Consider the following 25651-nt stretch of genomic DNA (forward strand, 5'->3'; position numbering starts at 1 on the left):
AGTAGCCAAGATATGGAAACAACCTAAGGGTCTATCGATGGATGACCAAGCTTATAGAACCAGAGAACAGATTGGTGGTTGCCAAACTTGGGGGCAAGGGGAAACAGGGGGTGAGAGAAATGGGTGAAGGGGGTATTAAATATTAAAACAAAATAAATTAATTAAATTAAAAGTATGCTACAAAAAATAATAAAGTTAATTTTATGATACCATACAGAGTTCGTGAAACTAAGGCATAATTGCCAAACGTAACTTTTCTTCTATGCTTTCTACATATCTTGCTCCTTCATTAAATCAACAATATATCAATGTTCTCAACTGTGTTCCATTACTGTGCTAAATACTACAATTCCAAATTTCTGAGACCTTTTCCCTTGATCCCTACGTTCTAGTTCCCTCAATCTTATTCCCTGAAGCAAAGTGCTGTGCTGCACTCCTAGAAGCCCTATTCAGGACTAAAGACATATTACCTCACCTGCAGGAAGATTATCAACTGACATAAGCACACATCTGGAATTGCTCTGCTGCTTTGCCCAAGGTCAGGCCCCTTTGCAGGGCAGGCCACAATCAATGACTAGTTAGCTCAGGAAAATTCTGAAGGGCCATCCCAGCTTCAGAGTTCCCCAAGGGAGGGCTGAGGCCTTGTGGTAACTGCACCACACCTAACTTCTCCCTCTGCATAGTCCTGTTTTCTTTGCTTACCAGCCCCCCACCCTCCAGGTGTTGATCCCAAGAACTCCCAAATAAATTTCCTGCCCATGAATCTCCATCTCAAAGTCTGCTTCCCAGGGAACTCAACCTATAACACCCATGCGCCCAAACATATTCTCCTCAGTTGTGCTCCACGATTGAAACTTACTCCATCCCTGTGAGCATCCCACTAGCTGGTCACCTTTGCAGCCAACCCATCAAAAAAGCATCTCCTCAACACATCATCTCGACCACGTTGGTGAAAACAGTGATATGACAATACCTGCTAATAACATCTTTATGATTTAAGATTACTGATTTAGCAAGAAAGCTATATATTTGGTAGATTTACAAGCATCATATGAAAGTAAAGAATTTCTAGCAAAAGGCAGGGGAGAAGAAAGAAAACTACTTGGAAATACAAAGATCTTTCTTTTGCCTTAAGGCAGAACACCATCTATTATAGCAAAGTATGAAAAACGAGTACATATATAACAATTCATGTTATAACTGGAGCATCAATTAATTAGAGAACAGAAAATAACAAAATGAAGTGTAAAAGGCATAAAGGGGGCTTTAATTTTTCTTTCAACTTATAAACGCTATCACAATTCTAAAGAGACTGGACTTGGGTGGAAATTTTTTATTATGAAGATACAGATCTACGAACAGAAGGATAATTACATGCTAGCTTACAGTTCCTTGTAAAAACAATGATAACATGAAAAATTAGTAGAAAATGAAAATCTGAAAAGTTATTTGAAATCTCAAAATGTTAAGCAATTTCCCCTGCATCTTAGTTTTGATCACTTTTGCATATTTGAGTGAAGAAAGTATTTAATATTTCTCTTTTTATTAATAACGTAGTATGTCCTTCAGAGCTTGGCGTAGTCTTTAAGAACCATCTGAAGCTTCTGGCTCAGCATGATGTTCCCTCTGGCCTTCAGTTTGCCATTAAAGAATGCCTGGAAAGAAGAGAAGGAAAAGAGTACCAACCTTTATCATGTTACATTTTATTTCTTTTTTTAAAAGACCATTGTTCAGACTAAATACAACTGAGTTAATAACTCTGGACAACAAAGGCAACTTTTATCTAGCAATGATAGTTTAATGATTATTATAGATAGTACCCATACTTTTAGATATGAAAAAATAAAATAAAATAAATAAACACTCGTATTTTAGAAACCCATGGAATAATTTATCTGAACTGACAGATCTGAGAGTTCTGCTTCAACCTATACATCTGGCTTTACTCTACATTCTTAAACCTAAATTTGAGACCATATGAATAAAAAGTCCCGACTGTATTCCTAAGAATAAAATTATTCAGAGGGGCAGGGGGAGGGCAAAACGGGTAAAAGGGCACACATGTATGGTGACGGATGGCAGCTAGACTTTTGGTGGTGAGCACAATGCAGCCTATACAGAAGTTGAAATATAATGATGCACACCTGAAATTTATATAATGTCATAAACCAATGTGACCTCAATAAAAAAATATAAAAAATTCAATTCAGAACTTTTAAAAGCAGATTAAAAATATTTATTACATCTTCATGAAATAGAAAGCCATATAATCGGGCCGGCCCCGTGGCTTAGCGGTTAAGTGCGTGCGCTCCGCTGCTGGTGGCCCGGGTTCGGATCCTGGGCACGCACCGACGCACCGCTTCTCCGGCCATGCTGAGGCCGTGTCCCACATACAGCAACTGGAAGGGTGTGCAGCTATGACATACAACTATCTACTGGGGCTTTGGAGGGAAAAAATAAATAAATAAAATCTTTAAAAAAAAAAAAAAAGCCATATAATGACAAAATAAGATAATATGACAAAGTGGTGAATAGATCCTGGGCTGTAGCATCAGAATGCCTAGGTTAAAATCTAGTTAAAATCTAACTAGTAACATGACCTTCGGCAAATTACTTAACCTCTCTGAGCTCTGGCCTCCTCATCTATAAAGGGCACGACAACAGTACCTAAATAACGCAGCGTTGTTGTGTGAGTTAAATGAAATGGTGTGTAAAGTGCTTAGCTTAGCGTTTGACATGGTGCATATTAAGCTCGTTATTACCAAGCACAAGGCTGGCATGTTAAAACACTAAGAGCTCCTGTACCACCTCTGCGTCTGACCTGACAACAGAAACCTGTGCAAGTTGCTTAAGTTCTCCCTCAGTGTCAAGTTCCTATCAGTAAAGTAAAAACAATAAATCATAGTTTTTACAGCTTATTAAGAAAATAACATGGAATATGAAGTAAAAAAGAAGTCTCTAGATTTTTACCTAGATTGAAAAATTAGTAATGTCCATGTTTACTTAACATTACAAAGCAGCCCTACACACATAATCGCCCTTGAGAAGCACCGCCATCAACCTGAAGTGGGCATATCAGCTGTTCTTACCCCAGTTGACAGACAAGAAAACTGAAGCTCAGAGAGCTTCAGTAACCTGCTCAAGGCCACAGGGCCAGCAGGAAGCAGGGCCAGGACTTGAACTCCGGTGTTCTTTGCTCAACAATGTCTCCTGCTTATCAGCTAGCAGCAACTTAATCTCAGAAGCAAATCCTCATCAACTGGAGGAAAAGCAAAAACTACTTAAACTTTTTATCCCAGATATAATAAGGGAGAACTCATTCAATCAGGATCAAGCACTAGGTATTCAAATTGGAGATCAGGTTTTCAATACTAAGACTGCTTTCACTGTGCAGTTACAGAAACAACCGTCTGCGACCCCAGCAGGGGACTCGGTACTGAGACCTGCTCGCCAGGCACGAAAGTCTGAGGGGAAGCTACAACTTAAAATAAGAACACCTAATTCCTTGAAGTAAATATACCAATATTTGATAGTTGTTATTAAGTGGAAGAATTTTGTACATAAATCTTTGTTCCTATCTATTTCTTAGGATAGATTCCTAGAAGAAGAATTACTAAATCATGACATTTCTTAAATAAGGTTCTTGACCATACTTCCACATAGCCACAGTTTCCAAACTGTGCGCCGTGGTGCACGTGGCATCACAGCAAACTCACAGAGACACTACGGAATGTTTAACATTTTCCAGGGAAATACGTCAAACACAAGATGAAAAACTACTCTTGTTTAGGCATAACTACTTACTAAACCAAATCATTAGGTATTTCTTTTGGCGTAGGAGTGCCAGGCAAAAATTACTGAGACCCTAAGTTGCCATTAAGGAAGAAAGTCAGTGAACCTCTGCCACACTGCTTTCCAGAAAGACTATACCAAATTAATATTCCTTCTAGCTACACGTGAATTCTTTCATCCTGATCTTAACAATATTATTTTCTTAATCTTTGAAAATTGGAGGCAAAAATGACATGCTTTCATTTGCATTTTTTGGATCCTGGAAAAAACTAATAGTTTTTCTTATATATGTTAGTCATTTCTATTTCTCTCATTAATTACTGGCTCATATCTTTTCCTCATTTTTTCTATTGAGGTCTTAGTGCTATCTAAAATTTTTCATAGGTTATTGATACCAATATACTGTGTATCATCATTTTCTTTATTTTTTCCCCCAGGCTTATTGGAATATCTTATGGAGTTCGGCATGCAGAAGTTTTTAATTTCTACATAGCCTAAACTACTGCTATTGCGCTTATGTTCTTTATTTCTATCCTTGCTTTGATCTACTCAAGTATTAATTAAGGGTCTACAGTATACTAGGCAATACTCTAAGCTAGGAAATAGCTATCTCTCCCTGTTCCCATGAGCTAAGATTATAGCCAGGGAGTCAAAAAATAAAATGTAAACAAGTAATTAAAGCCTGTTATAAATGCTATGAAGGAGAAAATAGGATCTATCAGAGAGTATAACAGGAAGGAACTACTTTGGATGAAATGAAGCCAGCCATGCAAAAAACTGGGGGTAGAAATTCCAGAAAAGTCAAATGCATAGACACTGAAGTGGTAAAAGCTGATGGGAAGGAACTGAGAGGAAAAACAGTGTAAGTGGAATTAGCATTGTAAGTGATGAGGCAGGCACTGTGGGATGAAACCGGAAAGATGAGCAAGAGAGATTCACATATGACATAATAATAGGTAGTTTGGCTTTTATCCAAGTGCAAAAGGAAATCTTGGGAGTTTTTTATCGGGTGGAATGACCTATAATCTGCTTGCCATTGTTAAAATACTACTCTGGATCCTGTGTGGAGAATAGATTGTGGAGAGGCAAGACTGGAAGCAGTAAGATCAGTCAGGAAGCTGTTGTAAGCCAAGTGAGAGAAGATGGAGGCTTGGATCATGGTGATATCCCTAGTGATGAAGATGAATTCCAGACATATTTTGGAGAAAGATCAGGCAGGATTAAGGATAGAAAGGATACAGAGGTATAGAAGGAAACCAAGACAATGCTTACATTAGTGAGCATATTAATTTGGGTAGACAGACGACAGTGCCATTTCCTGAAAAGATGGCGGGAGAAAACTAAATCATGAGTTCTACACTGGACATAGTAAGTTTGAGATTTTCCATCAGAGAGGTCAAGTATAGAGCTGTTTACATCACTGTGGAACTCAGGGAAGATAACCGAAGGAGACATTTAAATCTGTGAGTTGTCAACATATAGGTGGCTTTAAATACCACAGGATGAATAAACTCATTTAAACAAAGAGTGTTATTTAGAGAAGAGCCCTGAAATGAGCCCTGAGAAATGCCCGATTTAATGGTTGGGGGTAGAACAAGACACCAAAGGAGATTAGGAATAGCCAAAGGTGGAGAAAGCAAACAACAGGAGAATACGGTGCCATGGAAGCCAAGGGATGAAACTGTTTCAAGAAGCTGGTGGTTGACTGAGTCGAATGCTACTGAAAGGCTAAGACACAGATAGAGAAATAGTCATTGGATTTAGCAAAATAGAACCGTCACAAGAAGAGTACCAGTGGAGTGATCAATGTGAAAGTCAGATAAGAGAGGGCAGAAGAGCAAAGTCAAGACAGAATGTTTAAACTTGTGCTGCCCAATAAAGCAGACACTAGCACAGGTGGCTGCTGAACACTTGCAATACAGTTAGTGCTGGCTGAGATGCAGTACCAGTGTAAAATATACACTGGATTTTAACGACTTAGTATTAAAAAAGCATATAAAATATCCCATTAATATTTTTAATATTGATTATATGTTGAAATAGTTGAATGTACTGGGTTAAACAAAATATATTAAAATTAATTTCACCTGTTTCTTTTTAACTTTTTTTAATGTGACTACTAGAAAAATTTTAATTATATACGCAGCTTGCATTACATGTCTATTGGACAGTGCTAGTTTAGACCAATTCTTTAGTGAAAAGGAGCAGAGAAATGATATGGCAGGCTGGATGGGATTCTGATATCAAGAGAGGGCGTTTGCTTTAAAATCAAGATGTTAGCCTGCCTGTATGCTATGGGAGAATTACATAGTGGAATGGGAGAGACTGAGTCGGAAAAGAGAGAAAAGGGGAAGCAGCGACGACCTTGAGCAGATATTTGGAAGAGAATTGAAGGGACTAGTCTTTGACAGGAAGAGAGAGACTTCCTTCAACGTAACACATGGGAAGAAAAAAAGACAGACGCAGATGCTGATAGAACAGATCTGGTGATACGAAGGTAAAAGTATTCATCTAAAAGCCTTTTTTTTTTTTTTCAATGAAACACGAAGAAAAAATGAAAGAGAGGTAGCAGGGTGGAGTTTTGAGAAGACAAGTATGAAACAGTCATCTCAGACAACAAGAATGGAAGCTTACTGGAAAATCATAATAAGATTGCTAGACAGTGCTTAGAGACTATTTGAGGCTTGTGATCAAAAACTTAAAGGGAAGCCAACCTGTCTGGTTGTATGGCTTTTTTCCTGCTATGTTCATCTATTCAGGTACAGATGCAAAGACGGAAGGGAATGGGGTTAAAACAGGGTGGAGTTTTCCAGGCAAGTAAGATGAGAGAGATACAAGGGAGTTGTGGGTATTTTCAAGGGAGATATTGTGAGGATGAACCATGGAATCTAAGCTGAACAAGGAAAGAAGACAAGACAGAAGGGAGCTGACAGATAGAAAGTGGTGTCAACAAACTGAAAGCCTCAGCTATAGTAGTAGGAATAAGATGATAAGGTAATGGAACTGTAGGTGATGGTGTTGAAAAGGAGATGTTTGAAACAGATATGGAAGTTGTACATTTTATGCCGCTAATAAGGACTAAAGCTGACGTAGAATAGAGTAAAAGAAAGTTAGAAGTGAGATCAATGAACTAAGAGTCATTTGTTAGGGAAGTCCTTTTTATGAATCTTGAAGGAAGCTGCCAAAATGGACAAGAATTGGTGGCAGAGAGAGAAAGACTGTACACTAGCAGATAAAGTCTTTTGATAACTAAAAAACAGTGATGACAGCCTTGAAGTGGAAGAGAACGTAATAAAACCAAATAAGTTTAGAAAATACCTGACATTAATTAGAATTTCTCTAAGGGTTATCATTGAGAATAATAAATATCCAGGTTTTCATCAAGTTTTTGCTTCTGCTTTTATTTTTCACATTTAATTCTATCCCGTATGATACGACTTAGGTATATGGAATGACATAAAGCACTAGCATTTCCTATGCAACTACCCAGTACCATTCACTGAATAATCCATTCATCCCTAAAGGTCTGGTATTCCTAGCAACAATATAAATGTTTCCCTAATCCTACATTTAATATTTTTTATACATAGGCATCTCAAATAAAACATATCTAAAAAAGAACTCAATTACCCACTCTCTGCCCCAAAGTCAATTTCCCACTCAGCAGCCAGAATGACCTTTAAAAATCAGATGCTGTCATTCCACAGCTCAATGGCTTCCTATCCTACAAGATCTAAACTCCTTAGCAAGATCTACAACGTCCTGTGGAATCTGGCCCTTGCCTCCTCTCCCATCTCACCTCCTACCACTCTCCCCACTATTCACTTTACTAGCTTTACTGGCCTCCTCATAACTATAAAACTCCAATAAGCCAAGCTACTCCTGCCTCAAGCCTTTGCACTAGTTGTTTCCTTAGCCTCATGGCTCATTCCCTCACTTTATTCAGGTCTCTATCAGGCCTTTTTGGACAACTCTATCTAAAACAGTTCCTTTATCCCATCACACTCTACTCCAGGGGTTGGTGAACTACAGCCTGTGGGCCAAAACTAGTCTGCTGCCTATTTTTGTAAATAAAGTTTTACTGGAACACAGCCACATCAATGTGTTTACATATTATCTGTGGCTACTTTAACTCTACAATGGCAGAATTGAGTAGGTGAAATAGAGACCATCGGGCTGGCAAAGCCTAGGATATTTATTATGTGACCCTTTACAGAAAAAGTTTGCGGACCACTGCTCTAACCCATTACTCTGACTTATTTTTCTTCATACCTGAAATTATATTTCTTTTCCATTCCCCTCTAGAACTAAACTCCATACAGTAGGAGCATTGTCTTGTTCAGCTACACCTAGAACCCCAAATAAGATTAGCTACTAAGTAAACTCCTTGGAAGGAATTAGCTGAAGGTTCACTCAGTACCAAGCACTACACTAAGCTCTTCATATATATTATTGGATTTAGTTATCATAACAATCCTTTGGGTTATTGCAATTATTATATTTATTTTACCAACAGAAAATTCAGGTTTAGAGAATAAGTGGCAGGGCTAAGATTCAAACTCAGATTGAACGATGCCAAAGAACGTATTTTTAACCACTATACTACTTTACAATTCTTTTTAAATAAGTCTTTCTAGTCATGAAAATTGAATATTTTCTCATTTATTCAAATTGCTCTGTGTCTTGTAAAGTTGTACACTTTCCTTCAAATAAGCACTGTGCTTTTCTTGTTAGGGTGGTCAATGGTATTTTGTAGTTTGGGTTGTGATTATCAACAAATTTTTTTCAATTATATCTTCTAGTTGGTTTTGCTACTATGTGAAAGCTATTTTTTAATAATTATTGTGCATTCAACCACTTGTTTGAACTCCTTTATTCTAAGAATCAATCAGTTGATTCTCTTGGGATTTCTAGCTACATAATCATGATTTGAAAATAACAAATTTTTCTCCTCCATTCTATTGTTATATCAGTCACTTTAATTTTGTGTGTTTGTGGATTGGACAAAAGTTTCAGAACAATATTAACTCATAATGGTTAGAGAGTCTTGTCTTAATCATGATTTTCCACTAAAATGCCTCTAAATATTTCACCTCCAGTAAGACACTGACTGTTATGTTCTATCCTTCTATTTCCAGTTTTCAATGACGATTAAGATAAGTTCTTAATCTTATGTATCAGGAATAAATGTCTAATTTTATAAAATATCTACTAATATCATATGGTTTTTCACCTTTGAACTAATGATATAATATATTAAAAGATCTAAATGTTGGTTATATTTATATTGTTTATATGCTGAAGAAGAATTTCACCCAAAAATTCAGGTTTAAAAAGTGTCAGTTCAAACTCCATTAGAAAAATATATGATCTGTCAACTCAGATATCGGTATCAACTGTGTCTTCTTCAGAGTTGTAAGGAATCTATCTTAGAATTTAAGAGTCAGCTAAACACTTCAACTGTCAAATAGGAAGCAATAATAACGAATAAACGAACATTTTAAGAGCATTACCTTCTGAGGATCAAGCTTGCCCAGGACTACCTCCATGAAATCTTCATCTGAAAGTATGAAGGTTGTATCAGCAGAGCCTTTAGCAGGGCCTTGATACACTTTTCCAGAACCATTTTTTAGGTCAATAGCTAGAAAAAATAGGAAGAAACCAATGCGTGTCATTTTTTCTTCACAATATGAGAGTAAAATAAACCAACTAACATGCAGACATTTTTACAGTTTCCAAGTGGTTACTTATAGTTAATGTGGTACTTACTCTACATCATATATTACCTGTCATTTAGAAAAAAGTTTTAAATCTTTTATATTTTGTGATGTCCTTTTTACAAAGAAGTTCTTCAAAACAGTCAAATCAATCAACAATAGTTTTTCCTCACTGAAGAAGTTTACACAAAAGAGATATTTTAAATGTGAATCAATGTAGAATAACATAAGGAAGTCAAGTTGTTGGAGGCCTTTAGGTTCAAATAGAGACTCTACTGTTAGTCAACAAAGGAGGAACACTGGATTTTAAAACAGTTGTATGTTGTTGGGTTGGGAGAAGGGAATACACACTCTAATCACCTTTCAAATACCTGAACTCACCAAAGGTTCTGTCATATGGATAGCAAGATAGTCAAAATAGATTTTCAAAAATATTCTAATTAGTTTGTTACACTTAAGATTTATTTATAAAATTTTTATTGCCCTAATTGTTATAAATAAACATTAAAATTAGCTTCTTTTCCCTTAACTGTTTTTGACAGAAGGATTAAGCGTCCCAGAAACAGTGTGGGTAACTGGAAGAGCTACTAAAAATTTACCGTCATTGCTCTCTATATAACACTTATAGAGCTTTATGCCAAAGTTACATTTTACAAAGTTTTACTTGTCTCATTATGACTGAGACCAGTCACCCAGGAAGCCCAATTCCACTCATCCAGCTTCAGCCACATGCCCGTGCTTCCTCTCGCCACAGTGAAGGAACTGCAATTGCGTCACACTCTCTAAGAGCGTGAAGGGAACTCCCCATTTAGGGTCAAGGAAAAGCTATGCACACATAAGAAAACTCAGAGTGCTTAACTATATTCTGCTTAGCCAAGCCCTGCTCCAAAGAGAAAGTAAACTCACTCCAACTCTCCACAGAAGAGAATTTTGCCAGTTAAACAAAAATAACTTGACGATAATGGTTACCTTGAAGACGAGAAAGGGCGAGAGGGACACCTTTTTGCTTTGTATACTTCATTCACTCGCTTCATTGTTAAGTGTCTACTACGGCTGTCAGAGAGGGCAAGGTACTAGCAGTGAGGCATGAAGAGCAAAGGCTCTGTTCTTACTGGCACCTACATATTACGAATGTGTTTTCATGTATTATTTGTATAGTGAAAAAGAAAGACAGGGAGAAAAAAAAGAGGGAAGGATAGGAGAGAGAAGGGAGAGGAAGGAAAGGAGGGAAGAAAGGAAAGACTCTAAAGAAAAGCAAACCTCTGGAATTCAGCAGACAACATTCATGGATTTAACCCTTTACAAGTAAGACTAAGGCCGACTATACATACCAGTCCTGCTCAGGAATAAAAGTGGACCATAAACATCTTAATGCTTGAGTGTGGGAGTAAGTCTCTTAGCCAATGAAGGTTCTAAGCTGTCGACCTGCCCTCGCACTCACCTGGTTTAGATGCTGCCTCATAGCCATGACTCTTGCAAAGCAATAAAACTTTTTTCTGGGGAAAGCTAGTAACTAAGTTCTGATAAAAGAGGGCTAAGAAAGGGAAGGTTCTTAGCAAGAATACAGAAATTTGGGGTAAAGGAGTGGGACTTCCAATTCCGCCGTGGCTCAAGTCGTGTCTGCAACACGGCTCCTGCAGGAGAACCATCATCTACCACCGTCACTTTGAGTTTACAGATGACTGTAAGGTCAGGGCTAATCTTGTTAAAATGAAAAAAAGATTGTATGTATTTTCTTTTAGTGGTAGATTTTAAAAGCTTTATGAATAACTTTAGCTCTGTATTTATATAATCATTAAGGCTCTGAAAGAGTCCATAAAAATTTCAGATATACTTTACAGCATTTAATGGGGGAGGGAGAGATGTAAAATGAGAACATGCATTTGGAAACCTGGGGATCTTTGAAAGTCTTGGGATATATACCCTATAAATTACAAAAGGCTACCATAGGAGAAAGGAGTTATTTTTGTTGATGCTTCCTCCCCTTAAGATTATAAATTCTTTGCTGGAACAAGAATGTCTTGTCTTTGTATCTCCTACACTTCCTTGAAAAGAAAGTAGTTAGTAACTATTTGTTAAATGGATGATTAGAAAAGCACATGGAAGAAGCATCTCTGTAAAAAAATAACAACAACAAAGGAAAAACTTAGGTTAAAAATAAAGGTTTTTTTTAAAATCACACCAAGAAGGACATAATACTTTTGTGCTATTCCTGCCAAACATTCATAAACCCAATCTAATAATCATGAAGAAACATTAAGTATATACAAACTGAGGAACATTCTACAAAATAACTGGCCTCTACTTTTCAAATATGTCAAGCATGAGAAACAAAAACAGACTGAGGAATTCATTCAGAGTAAAAGAGACTAAAGAGATCTAACAACTAAATGCTATGTATGATCCCAAATTGGACCCTCATCAGTTGTTTCTTTTTCTTTCTTCATTTCTATTATTGCTATTATTATTATTACTATTATTATTCATTTGCTATAAAGGACACTATTGGGACAATGGTAAAATATCAATAAGGTCTGTAGACTAGATAATAATACTGTATCAATGTTAATTTCTTGATATTGATAACTGTCCTATGAGTAGATAAGAGAAGTCTTTGATCTTAGGGAACACTACTAGAGTATTTAGGGATAAAGGGACATCACGTCTGTAAGTTACTCTCAAGTTCTTCAGAAAAAAAAATAATATGCATGATGAAAAGAAAACAGTAAAAAAAAAGCAGAATAAAATGTGAACAATTTGGAGAAACTGGATGAAGGACAGATACAAGTTTTTGTACTATTCTTGCAACTTTTCTATAAGCCTGAAATTATTTCAAAATAAAACAAATTACAAAAATACGTTATTAAGATGAATAACACAGCGAGACAGGAAGCCACGTAGCGTTTTCAGTGATTCTGTGTGTAAATGCACACGGGCAAGCAGTCAGGGGCTGTGCTGGTAAGAGGGGAAGCAGCCACTGCTGCTGAGGAATAGACAGTAACCTGAACTAGACGCCTCACTAACAGGCTCCCATCCCCGACTGGAAAGCATTTTTTAATCCAAAGGTCATCTTTCAAGTCTTTTCTATGAACACATGAGACTCTCATTTGGATCCCAATTCAAAATTTGGAACCAATACCCTTAAGATTTAATTTATATCCAAGCTGAGAGATCCTAAAGAGTAAATTGTTTGACTTCTAAAAGATGAGCACCAACCCAGAAGCTAACAGGTTCTAATATCTAATAATCAAATGGAAACCGCAAGAATGAATGTATTCTGATCTTACAGAATCCCAGTTGCCAAATCTGTCTACATTTTTCCACATTCTGGCAAATTTGCAAGATCCCAAACAGATGACCTCTAACATTCAAAGAATACCTTCATCCAGTCATTGTCACATAGTGCACAGATGCCTGGATTTAGTCCAAATATGTAGACTTAGCTCTGCAAAATTAATTACAGTATATATATTTTAAAAGCCAACTCACTTCATTACTTAACAATATTCCAGCAAAAATGCACAGTACTTCTATAATCTTGCCATATAAATGTAAATTCCAATTATGTTCCTTCAATGGAAAAGATTACAAATATGTGAAAGGAAACCAAATTTCCTTTAGGAAGAAAACAACCAAATTGCTCAATGCCAACCAGCTTAAACCTATCATCCTAAAGAAAACAAAACATATTTTTACTCAGAAACATTGTATCATTATTACATGAAAATAAATCTATCTTTGTCAAAAGTGTCAGTTGTATGGCTATTTTATAGCTACTGGATACATTCAAACAATAAGTAGATTCTTATTTGGAAATATGGGATTATATTTGTGCCTAGAATTACCATAAATTGCATATTTAAAATCTGTGGGCCAAACTCTAAGATGTTCATTTCATTTATAGACAAATGGAAACACTGGAGTCATTACTCTACAAACCATGAATAGCAGATAATCTTGTAGGACCAACAAAGATTTCCTTCCATTTTCTTCCTGCATGACATGAAGCAGAGTAGTAAAGCTAATGCTCTGAGTTTCAATTACTATTTCCACAAATATGCTTTCCAACTCTCTGTCTCCGGCTGTGAACTTACCCCTAAATTCCAGGGCTGCAGTTCCCATAATCTAGTCCAGATCTCGGTCTGCTACAGTTTTGGCACCACAGCGTATCCTCTTCTCTCCTAAACTTCCCTCCTCTCCTATGTATTGCACTTCTAGAAATGGAGTCAACATCCTCAGTCACTCACGCCAAAACCTCAGCATTAGTTTTGACTCTCGTTCCTCTCGTTTTTCAGACATCATTAGTAGCCAAGTCAGTCAATTCTATCTTAGCAACAGATCCACTTAGGCCCTCTCCTCTCCATTATTGCCATCACTTTTAATTTAGGTCTTCCTTTTAATCTACAATGCAACAATCCTTGTTTCCTAAACCCCAGTATTTCAAACTTTCCTGATACACTGCCTCTAACAGTTATTACCATGGACAAAAATTAAGACATCCTGTCTTTTCATATCATAATCTATAACCTAGCAGAGAACTTGGCACATAGTAAATACTAAAATATTTGTTGAATGAACCAATCCTCCCATTCTGTGAAAGCCAAGAGCACCTTTTCCACGTCTCCTATCACTTCTGTTCTATCAGAATTATTTATGTATAGGTACAGGCCCCAATTCCTTATTTGAACTCCTTAGGCCAGATGGTTTGTAATTCAGAACTTTTCAGATTTTAGGAAGGAAATACAGTGCATAAAACATGTATTATATATTATGAAAGACCCTCCAATAGTGCAAAACTCTATAAACAAATACGTGATTTCCATACTCTAATTTACACTAAGTGAGATAAAGGCAATCAACCGCATTGTGTAGGTTCAGGTCAGGTTTCACCATCATGAGTTAGGAGAAAAAAACATTCCATTTTTAGAGCTTTTGGTCTCTGGTGTTGCAGATAAAAGTAATTGCATTTTAATTTTCAGGAGAAGACTATCCTATAGGCCACTAAAGCCTCTGATTCTTTATCTTCTTTTGCCTTCCAGTCATCTTTCATTTCCTCTGAATTTTTACTGTTACTTAGAACAACAGAATTGGATTCAAAGGGTTTACCAGAACAAATTTTGGCTGGTTATAGAAATTAATAGTAATAAATAATGTAAAATATATTGCTTACTTATAAAATGTTTCAATGGCATCATATTGTTCCTGAATATTTCACTCATACTAAATAGAAAATAAACGTCACTATCCATATGATAAACTTATTATTTTAATAGAGGGAAAGGCACTAATTTCAGCACTTTTTTTAAAAGGCAGACATCTGATTCCATCTAAATCTACGCACTCTACATGGCTTTTAGCACTTATTCAACATATACAGAATCAGGCTACTATGTGTTATAGACCATATTAAAAGCTCGACATAAATTAATCTGCAGCTTTTTCTCAGGGTTAAGCCCAAGGTCAAGCGGGAGGAAACACACAATTATAAATGATCATAACACAGAAAGACAACTGTGACAAGCAACAGACTCTATTTAAAGGGAATTCAGAGAATTATTTCTCTATTTGATGTCCATTTTCACCTTTTCAACCTAATCGAAGAATCCCTAGCAAAACAGAAAGCCAAAGGACAACCATTATTCAAAGGGGTAGGATACCTGAAGGCACAGGACACTGGAAAAAGGTGTCCAAATGTGTCCAGACATTTAATTACGTTTTGGAGTAATAAAAAGACACAGACAACAAGATCACTGTGTTCTTGATATAACAGATATGAATAATGAAGTAAGAAAGGCTTCTATTGTGACCTCTACCTACTTAAGGAAGCACTATCTGTGGATCATATTTTTAATAATTCTAAAACATTTAACTCTAAAAACTTCTAATACGTAATTCTAAAAAACATGATTAAAACACTGTCCACAGAGGTAGCAATAAGAAGGTGCAAGTGAGCATCCCAGGATATGGCTTCCTCCCCGAAAGCACCTCACTGAGCCCCTTTCTCTGGCTTCTTATGCAGATGAAGGGCCTCTATCTCTCTGTTACACATTCTTAGCCCACAGAGAAGAGGAAGGGCTCTCCAGTCTCTCTCAGATCATCTCAGCCCAGAGAGGCAGAGGTCACACTGGCCCTCACTCAGGCAGCCCTCTTGCTCCTAGATGACCATGCACGACAAGCCTCAGAGGGGCCTAACCAACCTCACAAGATACAGCTCTGATTCCTCCTCCTCCACAGCCAAAACCAACCCTGACCCAGCACTGACATCAGAACTCTCCATGGGGCTGGCCCAGTGGCATAGCGGCTAAGTGCTCGCACTCTGCTTTGGCAGCCTGGGGTTCGCAGGTTCCAATCCTGAGCATGCACCGATGCACCACTTGTCAATGGTGGCATCCCATATAAAGTAGAGGAAGATGGGCACAGATGTTAGCTCAGGGCTAATCTTCCTCACAAAAAAAAAAAAAGAAAGAAAGAAAGAAAAAGAACTCTCCTAATTCTCTCTAGACTCAGACTAATTTGGTTTAAAAGACTCCCAACACACACACACATTCTGCCCAGAGATTTGTTGTTGGTGTTGTTTGGATGGCAGAATGGGGGAGGCAACAGGGAAGACGGGCACAGTCCAGGATCTCTGGGTTGGAATATGCCTTCCAGGCCACTGAGCCCAAACCCCTCGGTTCCAAGACTTGCTTAAGGTCAGTCACTTGTGTAACTCCAGTGACACCTGACCCCAGCCAAGGTGAACTGAAGAGCTACGCCTGTTCTCTGTAACCAGATTCCGGTATGCCATAATATAAACAAGGCTGAGACAACTAACAGCAATTTAAAACACAAAATATTTGGTAATTAAGTGTTTAGCAAAACATTTTTAAAACTGCTTGTAAAAAAAATGTAGGTATTCCCTAAGTCAAAGCATTCAATTGTCTATTTCATGTCATTAAGCACCAAGATGCAAAACAGAGATGCCAACACGGAATCCTCTTCTAAGACACCACAAGCCAAAAGACTTAGATAGTTTCTACCGCTGCCAGCTACTGTGATTTAGCTCAGTGACAAGAGAAAACAACTAGAACTGAAAAAAGTTACACAGCTGAGAATCAAATCAAATAACAGATGGGCAGACAACCAAAAACAGCGCGAACCCTTTCAGAGAAAGCTTTAAGATCCAATTTGATGGTTAGCTTTGATAAATAAGGACCTGGAGAAGAGATGATAAAACAAACAAAAGCCACAAGGCATCAATAATAAGTAGTCATTAAGATTCCAGTATTCCCATTTTTCCAGTGGAAATGTAAGGAAAAATCCTTTTCCCAGGTTAAAGGTAATTTTTTTTTTTTTTTTTTGAGGAAGATCAGCCCTGAGCTAACATCCATGCCAATCCTCCTCTTTTTGCTAAGGAAGACTGGCCCTGGGCTAACATCCATGCCCATCTTCCTCCACTTTATATGGGACGCCGCCACAGCATGGCTTGAGAAGCGGTGCTTCTCAAGTGTGCGCCCGGGATCTGAACCCAGGCCGCCAGCAGCAAAGCGTGTGTACTTAACCACTATGCCATGGGGCCGTCCCCTAAAGGTAATTTTTAAATGTAAGCACATTTTCTAATACTGTCTACAAGGAAAGTGTCACCAAGATAAGGGAAAAATCTTAGTTGGTTATTGACACTATATTGAAGGAGATTATCCTATTTGCCAAGAGTGAATCATTAGTATACAGTCATGTGTCACTTAAAGTTGGGGATACTTTCTGAGAAATGCATCATTAGGCGATTTCGTCTTTGTGTGAGCATCATAGAGTGTATTTACACAGACCTAGATGGTATAGCCTACTACACACTTAGGCTATATGGTAGTAATCTCATGGGAGCACTGTCATATATGCAATCTGTTGTTGACCAAACATCATTAGGCGGCACATGACTATACTTTATAAATCCCTGCAAAGTTCTATTCTGCCAACTTTACGACACACAGTTCCAGCACCTTTTTCTCACTCTTACAGATCTCATTTCTCTCCTTCACCAATATCTTCAAAAATCCTGTGCTTTATACTTATAACTTAACTTCTAATATGCTTTCACCCATAGGGAAAAAGTTGAATTCCATCATGGAAAGATAGGAATAAGGAAGGACAGAAAGAATAAAGAAAGGAAAGTGATGACATCTACATATACACAGTTAATCTATGAAGTTATTTAGAGAAAAATTAGGCACTTTGAAATTTGGGAGACTAAATACATATTACATTTTTGCCTTCCTTTATCCCCCTTCTGAATTAACTTCCTAGAAGCACACATGTCTGTCAGAAGAACAAACAAAAAAATGTTAACTGTGGGTAGTAGGATTATACATCATTATTTTCTTCTTTATATACCAAAGCTTATATAATGAACATATACTCCCTAAAAGGAATAGCAATTATATATATTATAAGCAAGTTTATATTGAACCAAAATCAATTGAACAAAACTTCAAAATGTCTTCTAGGAATATATAATAGAAGATTATCTCAAAAAGTTTCAGTTGATTTAGATATACATTTTAATTTTTTTGGTCTAAGTGAGCATTTACAGTGATGTACAGTTGTAATGAGGAATAAAACAATCTGATTTTCAAGGCACTTAAATAGGCATTCTAAAATAGACATCAGAATAAAAATTATGGAAATCTATAAAATATTAGCTTCTACTATACAAGTAAAAACCCAAAACTATAGATGTTTTTCCTTAAAAAAATGTTTGTATAGACATATTACCTGCATGGTATGTGTTATACAAATATTGAGTGAAAATGTTCATTCCATCAGTTATGAGACTTTCAGAAGACAGCCTACAGTCCTTGCTTTCGGGTGCCACCATAGTAATACTACATTTCATACACTGGCCCATAGTCCCCAGAGAAGGATTACAACCAGGCTTGAGATGGGCCTAAAAGTTTAGATGGTCCTAGAGTATAATCTAATCACAGGCCACCTCCAGGTTAGCATTCCAGGGGCTCTTAGCCAACCTAAATTACATGGGATCCCACTGTGTTTCACAATTACAAAGGAAGGGAAGAATCTTTTTAGCTAAAAACTTTTCTAGATGCTTCCTGCCCCACATTAGTAGGCAAATTCAGGAGACCACAGCTGCTTGACTACAAATGAAAGGATCCTGTCTCTTGGGACTTCCAGGTAGAAAACATGAAAAATCAAAAAGTTTCAGTGAATATTCACTAGTACACCATATTTCTCCAACAACTCTAGAGGTCAGAATACTCTATAACATAAAGGTAAGATTAGAATACTTTATAAATAAAGAATACTCTATAAATAAAGGTAAGGGTAGAATACTCTATAATATAAACGTAAAAGAAATGATGCTCAAAGTTCATTAATAGCATGCTTCATGATTCAAAATATGAACAGTTGTCGGCCATGGAATGAATGTTTGTGTCTCTCCAAAATCCATATGTTAAAGCCCCAATCCCCAATATGATGGTATTTGCAAGTGGGGCCTTTGTAAAGCAATTAGGTTTCGATGAAGTCATGAGAGTGGAGTCTCCATGATGAGATAGATTAGTGTTCTTATAAGAAGAGATATGAGAGAGATGATCTCTCTCTCTGCCATGTGAGAATACAGCAAGTAGGCAGCCGTCTGCAAACCCGGAAGAGGGTTCTCCCCAGAACCCAACCATGCTGGCACCCTCACCTCGGACTTCCCAGCCTCCAGACTATGAGAAAATAAATTTATGTTGTTCAACTCACCCAGTCTATGGTATATTTGTTATAGCAGCCTGAAGTGACTCAGATATTCTCATTGTTAGAAGTCGTGGCTCATCAGTTTACAACTAACTGATAAGAAGAGAGAATGGATGTGTACTCTCTTCACTACTCTCCACTGTCCTCTAACCTACTTGGAAACAGCACAGTGAATCTGATACAGCCACACATTTTTCTGTCATGACAGACAGACACTGGATACTTCAAACCTTGCTAACAGATGGCTGATTAGCAAAGTGGGCCAACAAAAGTACTAGTGCCATATTATGTAGACAGAGAAAATAATCTAGAAAAACTTTTCACTCAACTACAGTAATTTCATCTTACCTTTCCCAATTTTACTTTAAGAATTAAATTAAAATCGGACACTGCAATCTAATATATACCACAGCATAGGAAAGTTTGTGCCAGGATTAAGAATATGGGTCACATTCTTAAGCAGATGCAAAAGGTCTGGTAGGATTTTTTTTTTCCAGTTCTCTTTTTATCACCTAATTTCTCTTTCTTCATAAAATGGTATCAAAGTCCCTTAGGATTTCCATATTAGTAAATGGAAATGTGACTGCTTTCTTTCTGCAGCAACTTGGTTTATATTGGATGCCTTACCAAGTTGCTAACATGGCACTCTATTAGATAATTTTCCTAGACTAGATATAATTAGCACCTTTGATTGCCACCTGTATACATCAAGAAAATAATTATGACTTTATACTGATAACTAAGGTGATAATCCAAATTATTAATGTTTGAGGATGAAAAAAACAATTTTAGAATTGTCAAAATATAATGACTTAAAAATACTTCATTTGACTTGATGTACTTTCTTTATTTTAAGAGGAATCTGAAGATTAAAGAAGCATGCAGCTAAGATGACTGTTTTAAAAGTACAAATTTCAGATGTTCCAATGAAATCTTTAAAATACATATTTTCTTTTTTTTTTTTTTTAATTTTATTTATTTATTTATTTTTCCCCCAAAGCCCCAGTAGATAGTTGTATGTCATAGTTGCACATTCTTCTAGTTGCTGTATGTGGGATGCGGCCTCAGCATGGCCGGAGAAGCAGCGCGTCTGTGCGCGCCCGGGATCCGAACCCGGGCCGCCTGCATCGGAGCGCACGCACTTAACCGCTAAGCCACGGGGCCGGCCCCATATTTTCATTTTAATTGATTCCCTACCTCTCTAAAAAACATACCTGTCTTCGGGTGCCCTGAAACTTGTTACTTCCCATGAAAACCAAGTTACCTAAGAAGGTAGGATTTACCTATCTTCAAAGAGACAGGCTGTAATTATAACAAGGATACTTTATCTTTATTTACTAAGAATTATCATAGAATATTATAAAGTCAGGGATATGACTTACTCCACTTAGCTGCAGTATTTCCACCTTTAGTGATATGCCACTCAAACACAGCATTTACTTTCTTTACCACTTGGTGCCCGATATCCTTAAGGCGGCGACCTATTTCCTCAAATACAAGGGTACTCTGAAGCTCCCCACCCTACCAAAAAAGAGAAAATTTAATTTTAAAAGTTATGCAAAAATGACTCAAGGGGAAAAATTATTACAAAATATATGCACAATAAGGTGATTTTTTAAAAACCTGCATATAAGTAAGGCAAACTTTTTTTTTCACACTAGCCTTCTTTCACACTTTCCTTATATTTATTTACATCATCCAGAACCTCAGTCCTCTTAATAAAAGGATTTTACTTTTATCAGAATTCAGAAATAACATTTTAAAAGTAAACTAGGAACTGGATAGCCCATGTCCTAACTTCAGCAGTAAGATACTGGATAAATCAATCAACTTCTGTGGTCTCATTTCTCTATTTGTAAAATAGGACTAAATTACATGAAGCCTGAATTTCTTTCCAGCTCTAAAACTTCTTAAGGGATTCTCTAAATTTTCTTAAAGGGATTTTAATTTTCAGTCAGTTATATGATAATATGGCTAATGACAGACCATTAAAGACCATGCGTATGAAAATGTCAACATTACAAAGCTAATATTTTAGAGACAGAGAATACAAACATTTTTATTAAAAGTCTCAATATGTTAATAGAGAATAACACAAATGTTTTAATAAATAATATATGCTATTGTTTTTATATCTGCATACAAAGCTTTATATAAATATTTAAATCAGGAAAAAGTACAGGATATTTAACTTTTTAATCTATTTTTCTCCAAAATACTGTTTGCTTAAGATTTCTCATTAAATAAACTGATTTACTTACTCTAGAACTAGAAAATTAATTATTTTCTCTTGAAAGATACCTTAATATCCTCCAAAAAAACTTTTAAAACTTTCCTAAGTTGTCAAAATTTTCCTTTTATTCCAAGCAGTTCTGAATTAATGTCCTCCAGTTCAAGTATTAAGAACCTTTCACAGCTCTTAATTTTCTAAAGCAGCCTGAACATTCTTTAAGTGATCTTAACTGAAATTCATAAATCAGGAAATGACTTGGATACCACTTTTTATCACCTACCTCAGAGGGTGTCTTAGCTAAAATATCAGATGTTGGCACAAGATCCACATATGCATTTGAAATGACAATGTCTCCAGTTTCTTGGATCTTATAAAGGGTATAAGAGGAAAAAAAACAAACAAAACTGTTCACTCTAATGATTCCAATAAAACACAATGTCATTGCAAAACAGTATAAAGTCTTTTAAAAGAAATTTACATTTTTTCCTCATATGAAAAAGCAAACAGTAATCCAAATTTAATAGTTCACAAATTAAATGTCAAGATGAAGAAACACGAAGGCTTACTGATTTACACGATTGTCATTAACCTTAACTGTAGAATCGACTCAAGCCCTTTTAAACAATACTGATGATCAGGACCCAGTTCCCAAAATTCCAATTTAAATGGTCTGGGGTGCTGCCTGGGCACTGGTATTGCAAGGATATAACTGTGTCTAATGGGGAGCCAGGTGAGAACTGATACATTCTTACATAGGAAAAGGCACGGCACAACATCCACATGAGGTAGTGGGACTCAAAGTACATTTGTTCTGTTGATATGGAATAAAATTGGCTAGCAACAGACCACAGTGGTCTTTTTAAAGTAACAATTCTAGTTCTTATTTCAAACAGGAAGTATATATTAGCATAAACTAAATGCTTAAATAGCATTTTATCAAAATATTCATTAAAGGAACTCAAATTCTAATTCCTAATACTTCATCTAAAATTATTCTAATGCCTATTTCATAAAATTATGGTATTGCTACATATATAAGATAGTGTCTAAAACTTAAAGTAGCATTTATTAAAACTAATTTTTAACAATGAAGATCACTCTCCCTTGACTACTTCCCATCATACTTCAGAAAAAAAAAAAGATCTTAACAATTTGTTCATTTCATTTCAAATTATATACAGTGAAAAGCATGGAAAGAGAAAATTTATGAACAAAATACAGTGCACTTTAGTAAATTACTTTCTTGTAACCAAGCCAAGCATATCATTTGGAACATTAGTTTAAAATGTTACTTAAAATATAACATGAAGCAAGGAAGAAAGGGAGGGAAGCAGGGAGGAAGGCAGGGAAGGATTCCTCTATATAATAGAAAAAGAATACATCTAATCACTGGAGGAAAAATAGCTAATATACTGAAAAGATAAGAAGACATGCTTAGAATTTATCAAAATGGCAAAAATGTATTATATTTACACATTAAATTATTTTCAACACTTTAAGTTTGTATCCATAGAAATTATTTCTGGGGGCCAGCCCCGTGGCTTAGCGGTTAAGTGCCCACGCTCCCCTACTGGCGGCCCGGGTTCGGATCCCGGGCACGCACCGACGCACTGCTTCTTTGGCCATGCTGAGTCTGAGTCCTACATACAGAAACTAGAAGGGTGTGCAACTATGACATACAACTATCTACTGGGGCTTTGGGGGACAAAAAAAAAAAAGAAATTATTTCTGTACTGTTCGTTACTAGAATTGTGGAAAAATAAAAACCTGTAATGCAGTCATGGTCCTTAACACTTTGAGAGTTCATAATCTTATTACGAACAAAAATAAAACTTACATGAAATAATTAGAAAATAAGAGGGCTCCAGAATATGCGTCACAAACATTAATGGCAAGAGGATTTCAGAGAGAGCCAATATGTGTGCTTGTACAGGTGCGGAAAGGGGAGTAGTTAAGGGACTGCCTCTAAGGGCAAGGGAGAGCTTGAACTGAAGCCTAAAAGACAGAGGAATTTGAAAATTGAAATATGCATATATTAATCAGGAGAATGATACTGCAAGCAGCAGGAAGTAATAAGGCGTAAGGCAACCAGATAAATAAGAGTTCTTCAAGGTTATTATTTATGAAAGAAATCATGATACAGTAAAAAGAGTTAGGGCCCTGGGATCTAAGCTTTGAGCCAGGCAGACATGGGTTTCTACCCCAGCTCTACCACTTTCTGTGTGACTATAAGCAAGTTATTTAGGAGACCTAAACCTAGATTTTCTTATACTAAATGTAGAGTTATTATGTATATTAGAGATAATGGTAGAGCCTGCTTATAGGTACTCAATAAGTAGAAGTTATTATTATTGCTGGTGTTTGAACTGCTCAACACAAACCACCTGTGTAGCACAAAATGATCAGGCCAAAAAGTATCAGCCTGGTCAACTATGTTAACAAAAAATATCTTTAAAAAACTTACAAATAAAAAGGATGACTGCATGTTCTTTTAGCATTTTACTGGAGCACTGCTAACAAAATTACTTAGCTCTATAGGGAGATACTTTTATTTGTCTTGTCAGTTACTATTAACTAGGACCAGACTCTGTGATATAAGATGTTAATTTGTGGATTTTTGTGTGATTAAGATGCACATGATTTCTGTCCAGTAGAAAAGATAACCACAAAGGATATGGTTTTATTGTTCTGTAGGACATTAACTAGTCTTGTCTCTAACTTAGCAAAAGTATTTTAGAATTCCTTTCCTGTTGGACTATATAAACACTGTTGTTCTAATTCTCTTTTAAACCAGTTTTATCATCTTGCTAGCCCCTTCATTAAGGAATTACATACATTTTTGTCATGTTTACATTTTATATCTGTCTGAGAGTCATGCCTTTAATTTTTTGAAGATTATATTTTGACAACAGCTTGACTGATTGGTTGAGCCAAAAAGATACGGTTGGTTGGGTTTTCAAAATAGCTGCACCACTGCTACGTAGACAGGCGCCAATTTAGTTGAGAATAAAACATAAAATAAAAAACAAGGTACGGAAGCATCTTATTTGCAATTAAAACTTACCACAGATTTAAAAAAAACTTTCTAGGTTGGTCTCATGTCCATAGTACTAACCAAAAGAATGCTAAGATGAAACACAATTATAGGGTCTGGTGAAGAGGATAACAAAACAAAGCACCTGTAACTACTTTATTCATACCTTGGTTTGGAAATGGATTCTATTTCCTTCCTTCCACATCTCAGTTTGTAGAGTTTGTCCTGGATATACTGGTTTTGCAAAACGAGCCTTTAAAAAAAATGAGTTTGGGGTTAAAAATGTTTTTAAATTAAGCTTTCTTACTTGTGGGGAAAAATATTGGGAAGGAGGTTGGAGAGCATAAAAGGAAGAAAAGAGAGGTTTAAATATATCTGAATTCATAAAGTAATAAACATAATAGTAGTAATGATAAATTTAGTAGAGAAAGGATATATTAGTATAAGCTAATTCTTTGTCTTTCAAAGTATAGAGTCAATAAATAGTGTTCAATCTTGAAAAATCAAGAAACCGAAGCATAATCATATTAAGTAGAGTTATACAAGTAACCACCAGGACAACTTAAAAGAAGCACTTAAAAGTGGTACTAATCCAGGGAATAAGATCTGGGGTGGGCCTATAGGACAAAATAATCCCATTTTTTTGTGTGTGTGTGTGTGAGGAAGATCAGCCCTGAGCTAACACCCGTGCCCATCTTCCTCCACTTTATGTGGGACGCCGCCACAGCATGGCCTGACAAGCAGTACGTTGGTGGGCGCCTGGGGTCCAAACCCGGGCTGCCAGCAGTGGAGCACGCGCACTTAACCACTATGCCACAGGGCTGGCCCCAAAATAATCCCACTTTTTATTTCATAATTTTTTATATTTTATTTGCTCTGTGTATATATTATTGTAAAAACTAGTTATAATAAAATGAAAAACATGAGAATAATCAGTGCTATTACAGGCAAGGCATCATAAAATGCATTTCATGGCTGCATGGAGCACAAACTGATAAAAGCTTTTGGAGCTATTCGACAGTCTTGAACTTTTTCTTTTAGTATATGTCTATTGACTTACACTTACGCAAAAATACTGTGTGCCAAGATAGTTTTCTTTGTAATTTATAATGGATGAAAACCTGAAGCCAACTTAAAAGTATA

At 36.4% G+C, this 25651-nt stretch overlaps 1 protein-coding gene across 1 annotated transcript in view; it reads right to left on the reverse strand.

Moving 5' to 3' along the window:
• Positions 1-1318: 1318 nt before the first annotated feature.
• Positions 1319-25651, reverse strand: part of HSD17B4 (hydroxysteroid 17-beta dehydrogenase 4) — a 92461-nt gene continuing 68128 nt past the window's right edge. Inside the window, exons 20-24 of the mRNA XM_087429902.1 lie at positions 24675-24761; positions 21755-21841; positions 20624-20762; positions 9306-9433; positions 1319-1655 (exon numbers count right to left, since the gene is read on the reverse strand). Of these exons, the coding sequence (XP_087286028.1) occupies positions 1566-1655; positions 9306-9433; positions 20624-20762; positions 21755-21841; positions 24675-24761 (531 nt within the window). The 3' untranslated portion in view covers positions 1319-1565. The remainder of the gene's footprint in view (positions 1656-9305; positions 9434-20623; positions 20763-21754; positions 21842-24674; positions 24762-25651) is intronic.

The sequence above is a fragment of the Ceratotherium simum genome, chromosome 4 (assembly GCF_057802395.1).
Source record: "Ceratotherium simum simum isolate JZ-2026a chromosome 4, ASM5780239v1, whole genome shotgun sequence".
Taxonomy (NCBI): Eukaryota; Metazoa; Chordata; class Mammalia; order Perissodactyla; family Rhinocerotidae; genus Ceratotherium; species Ceratotherium simum.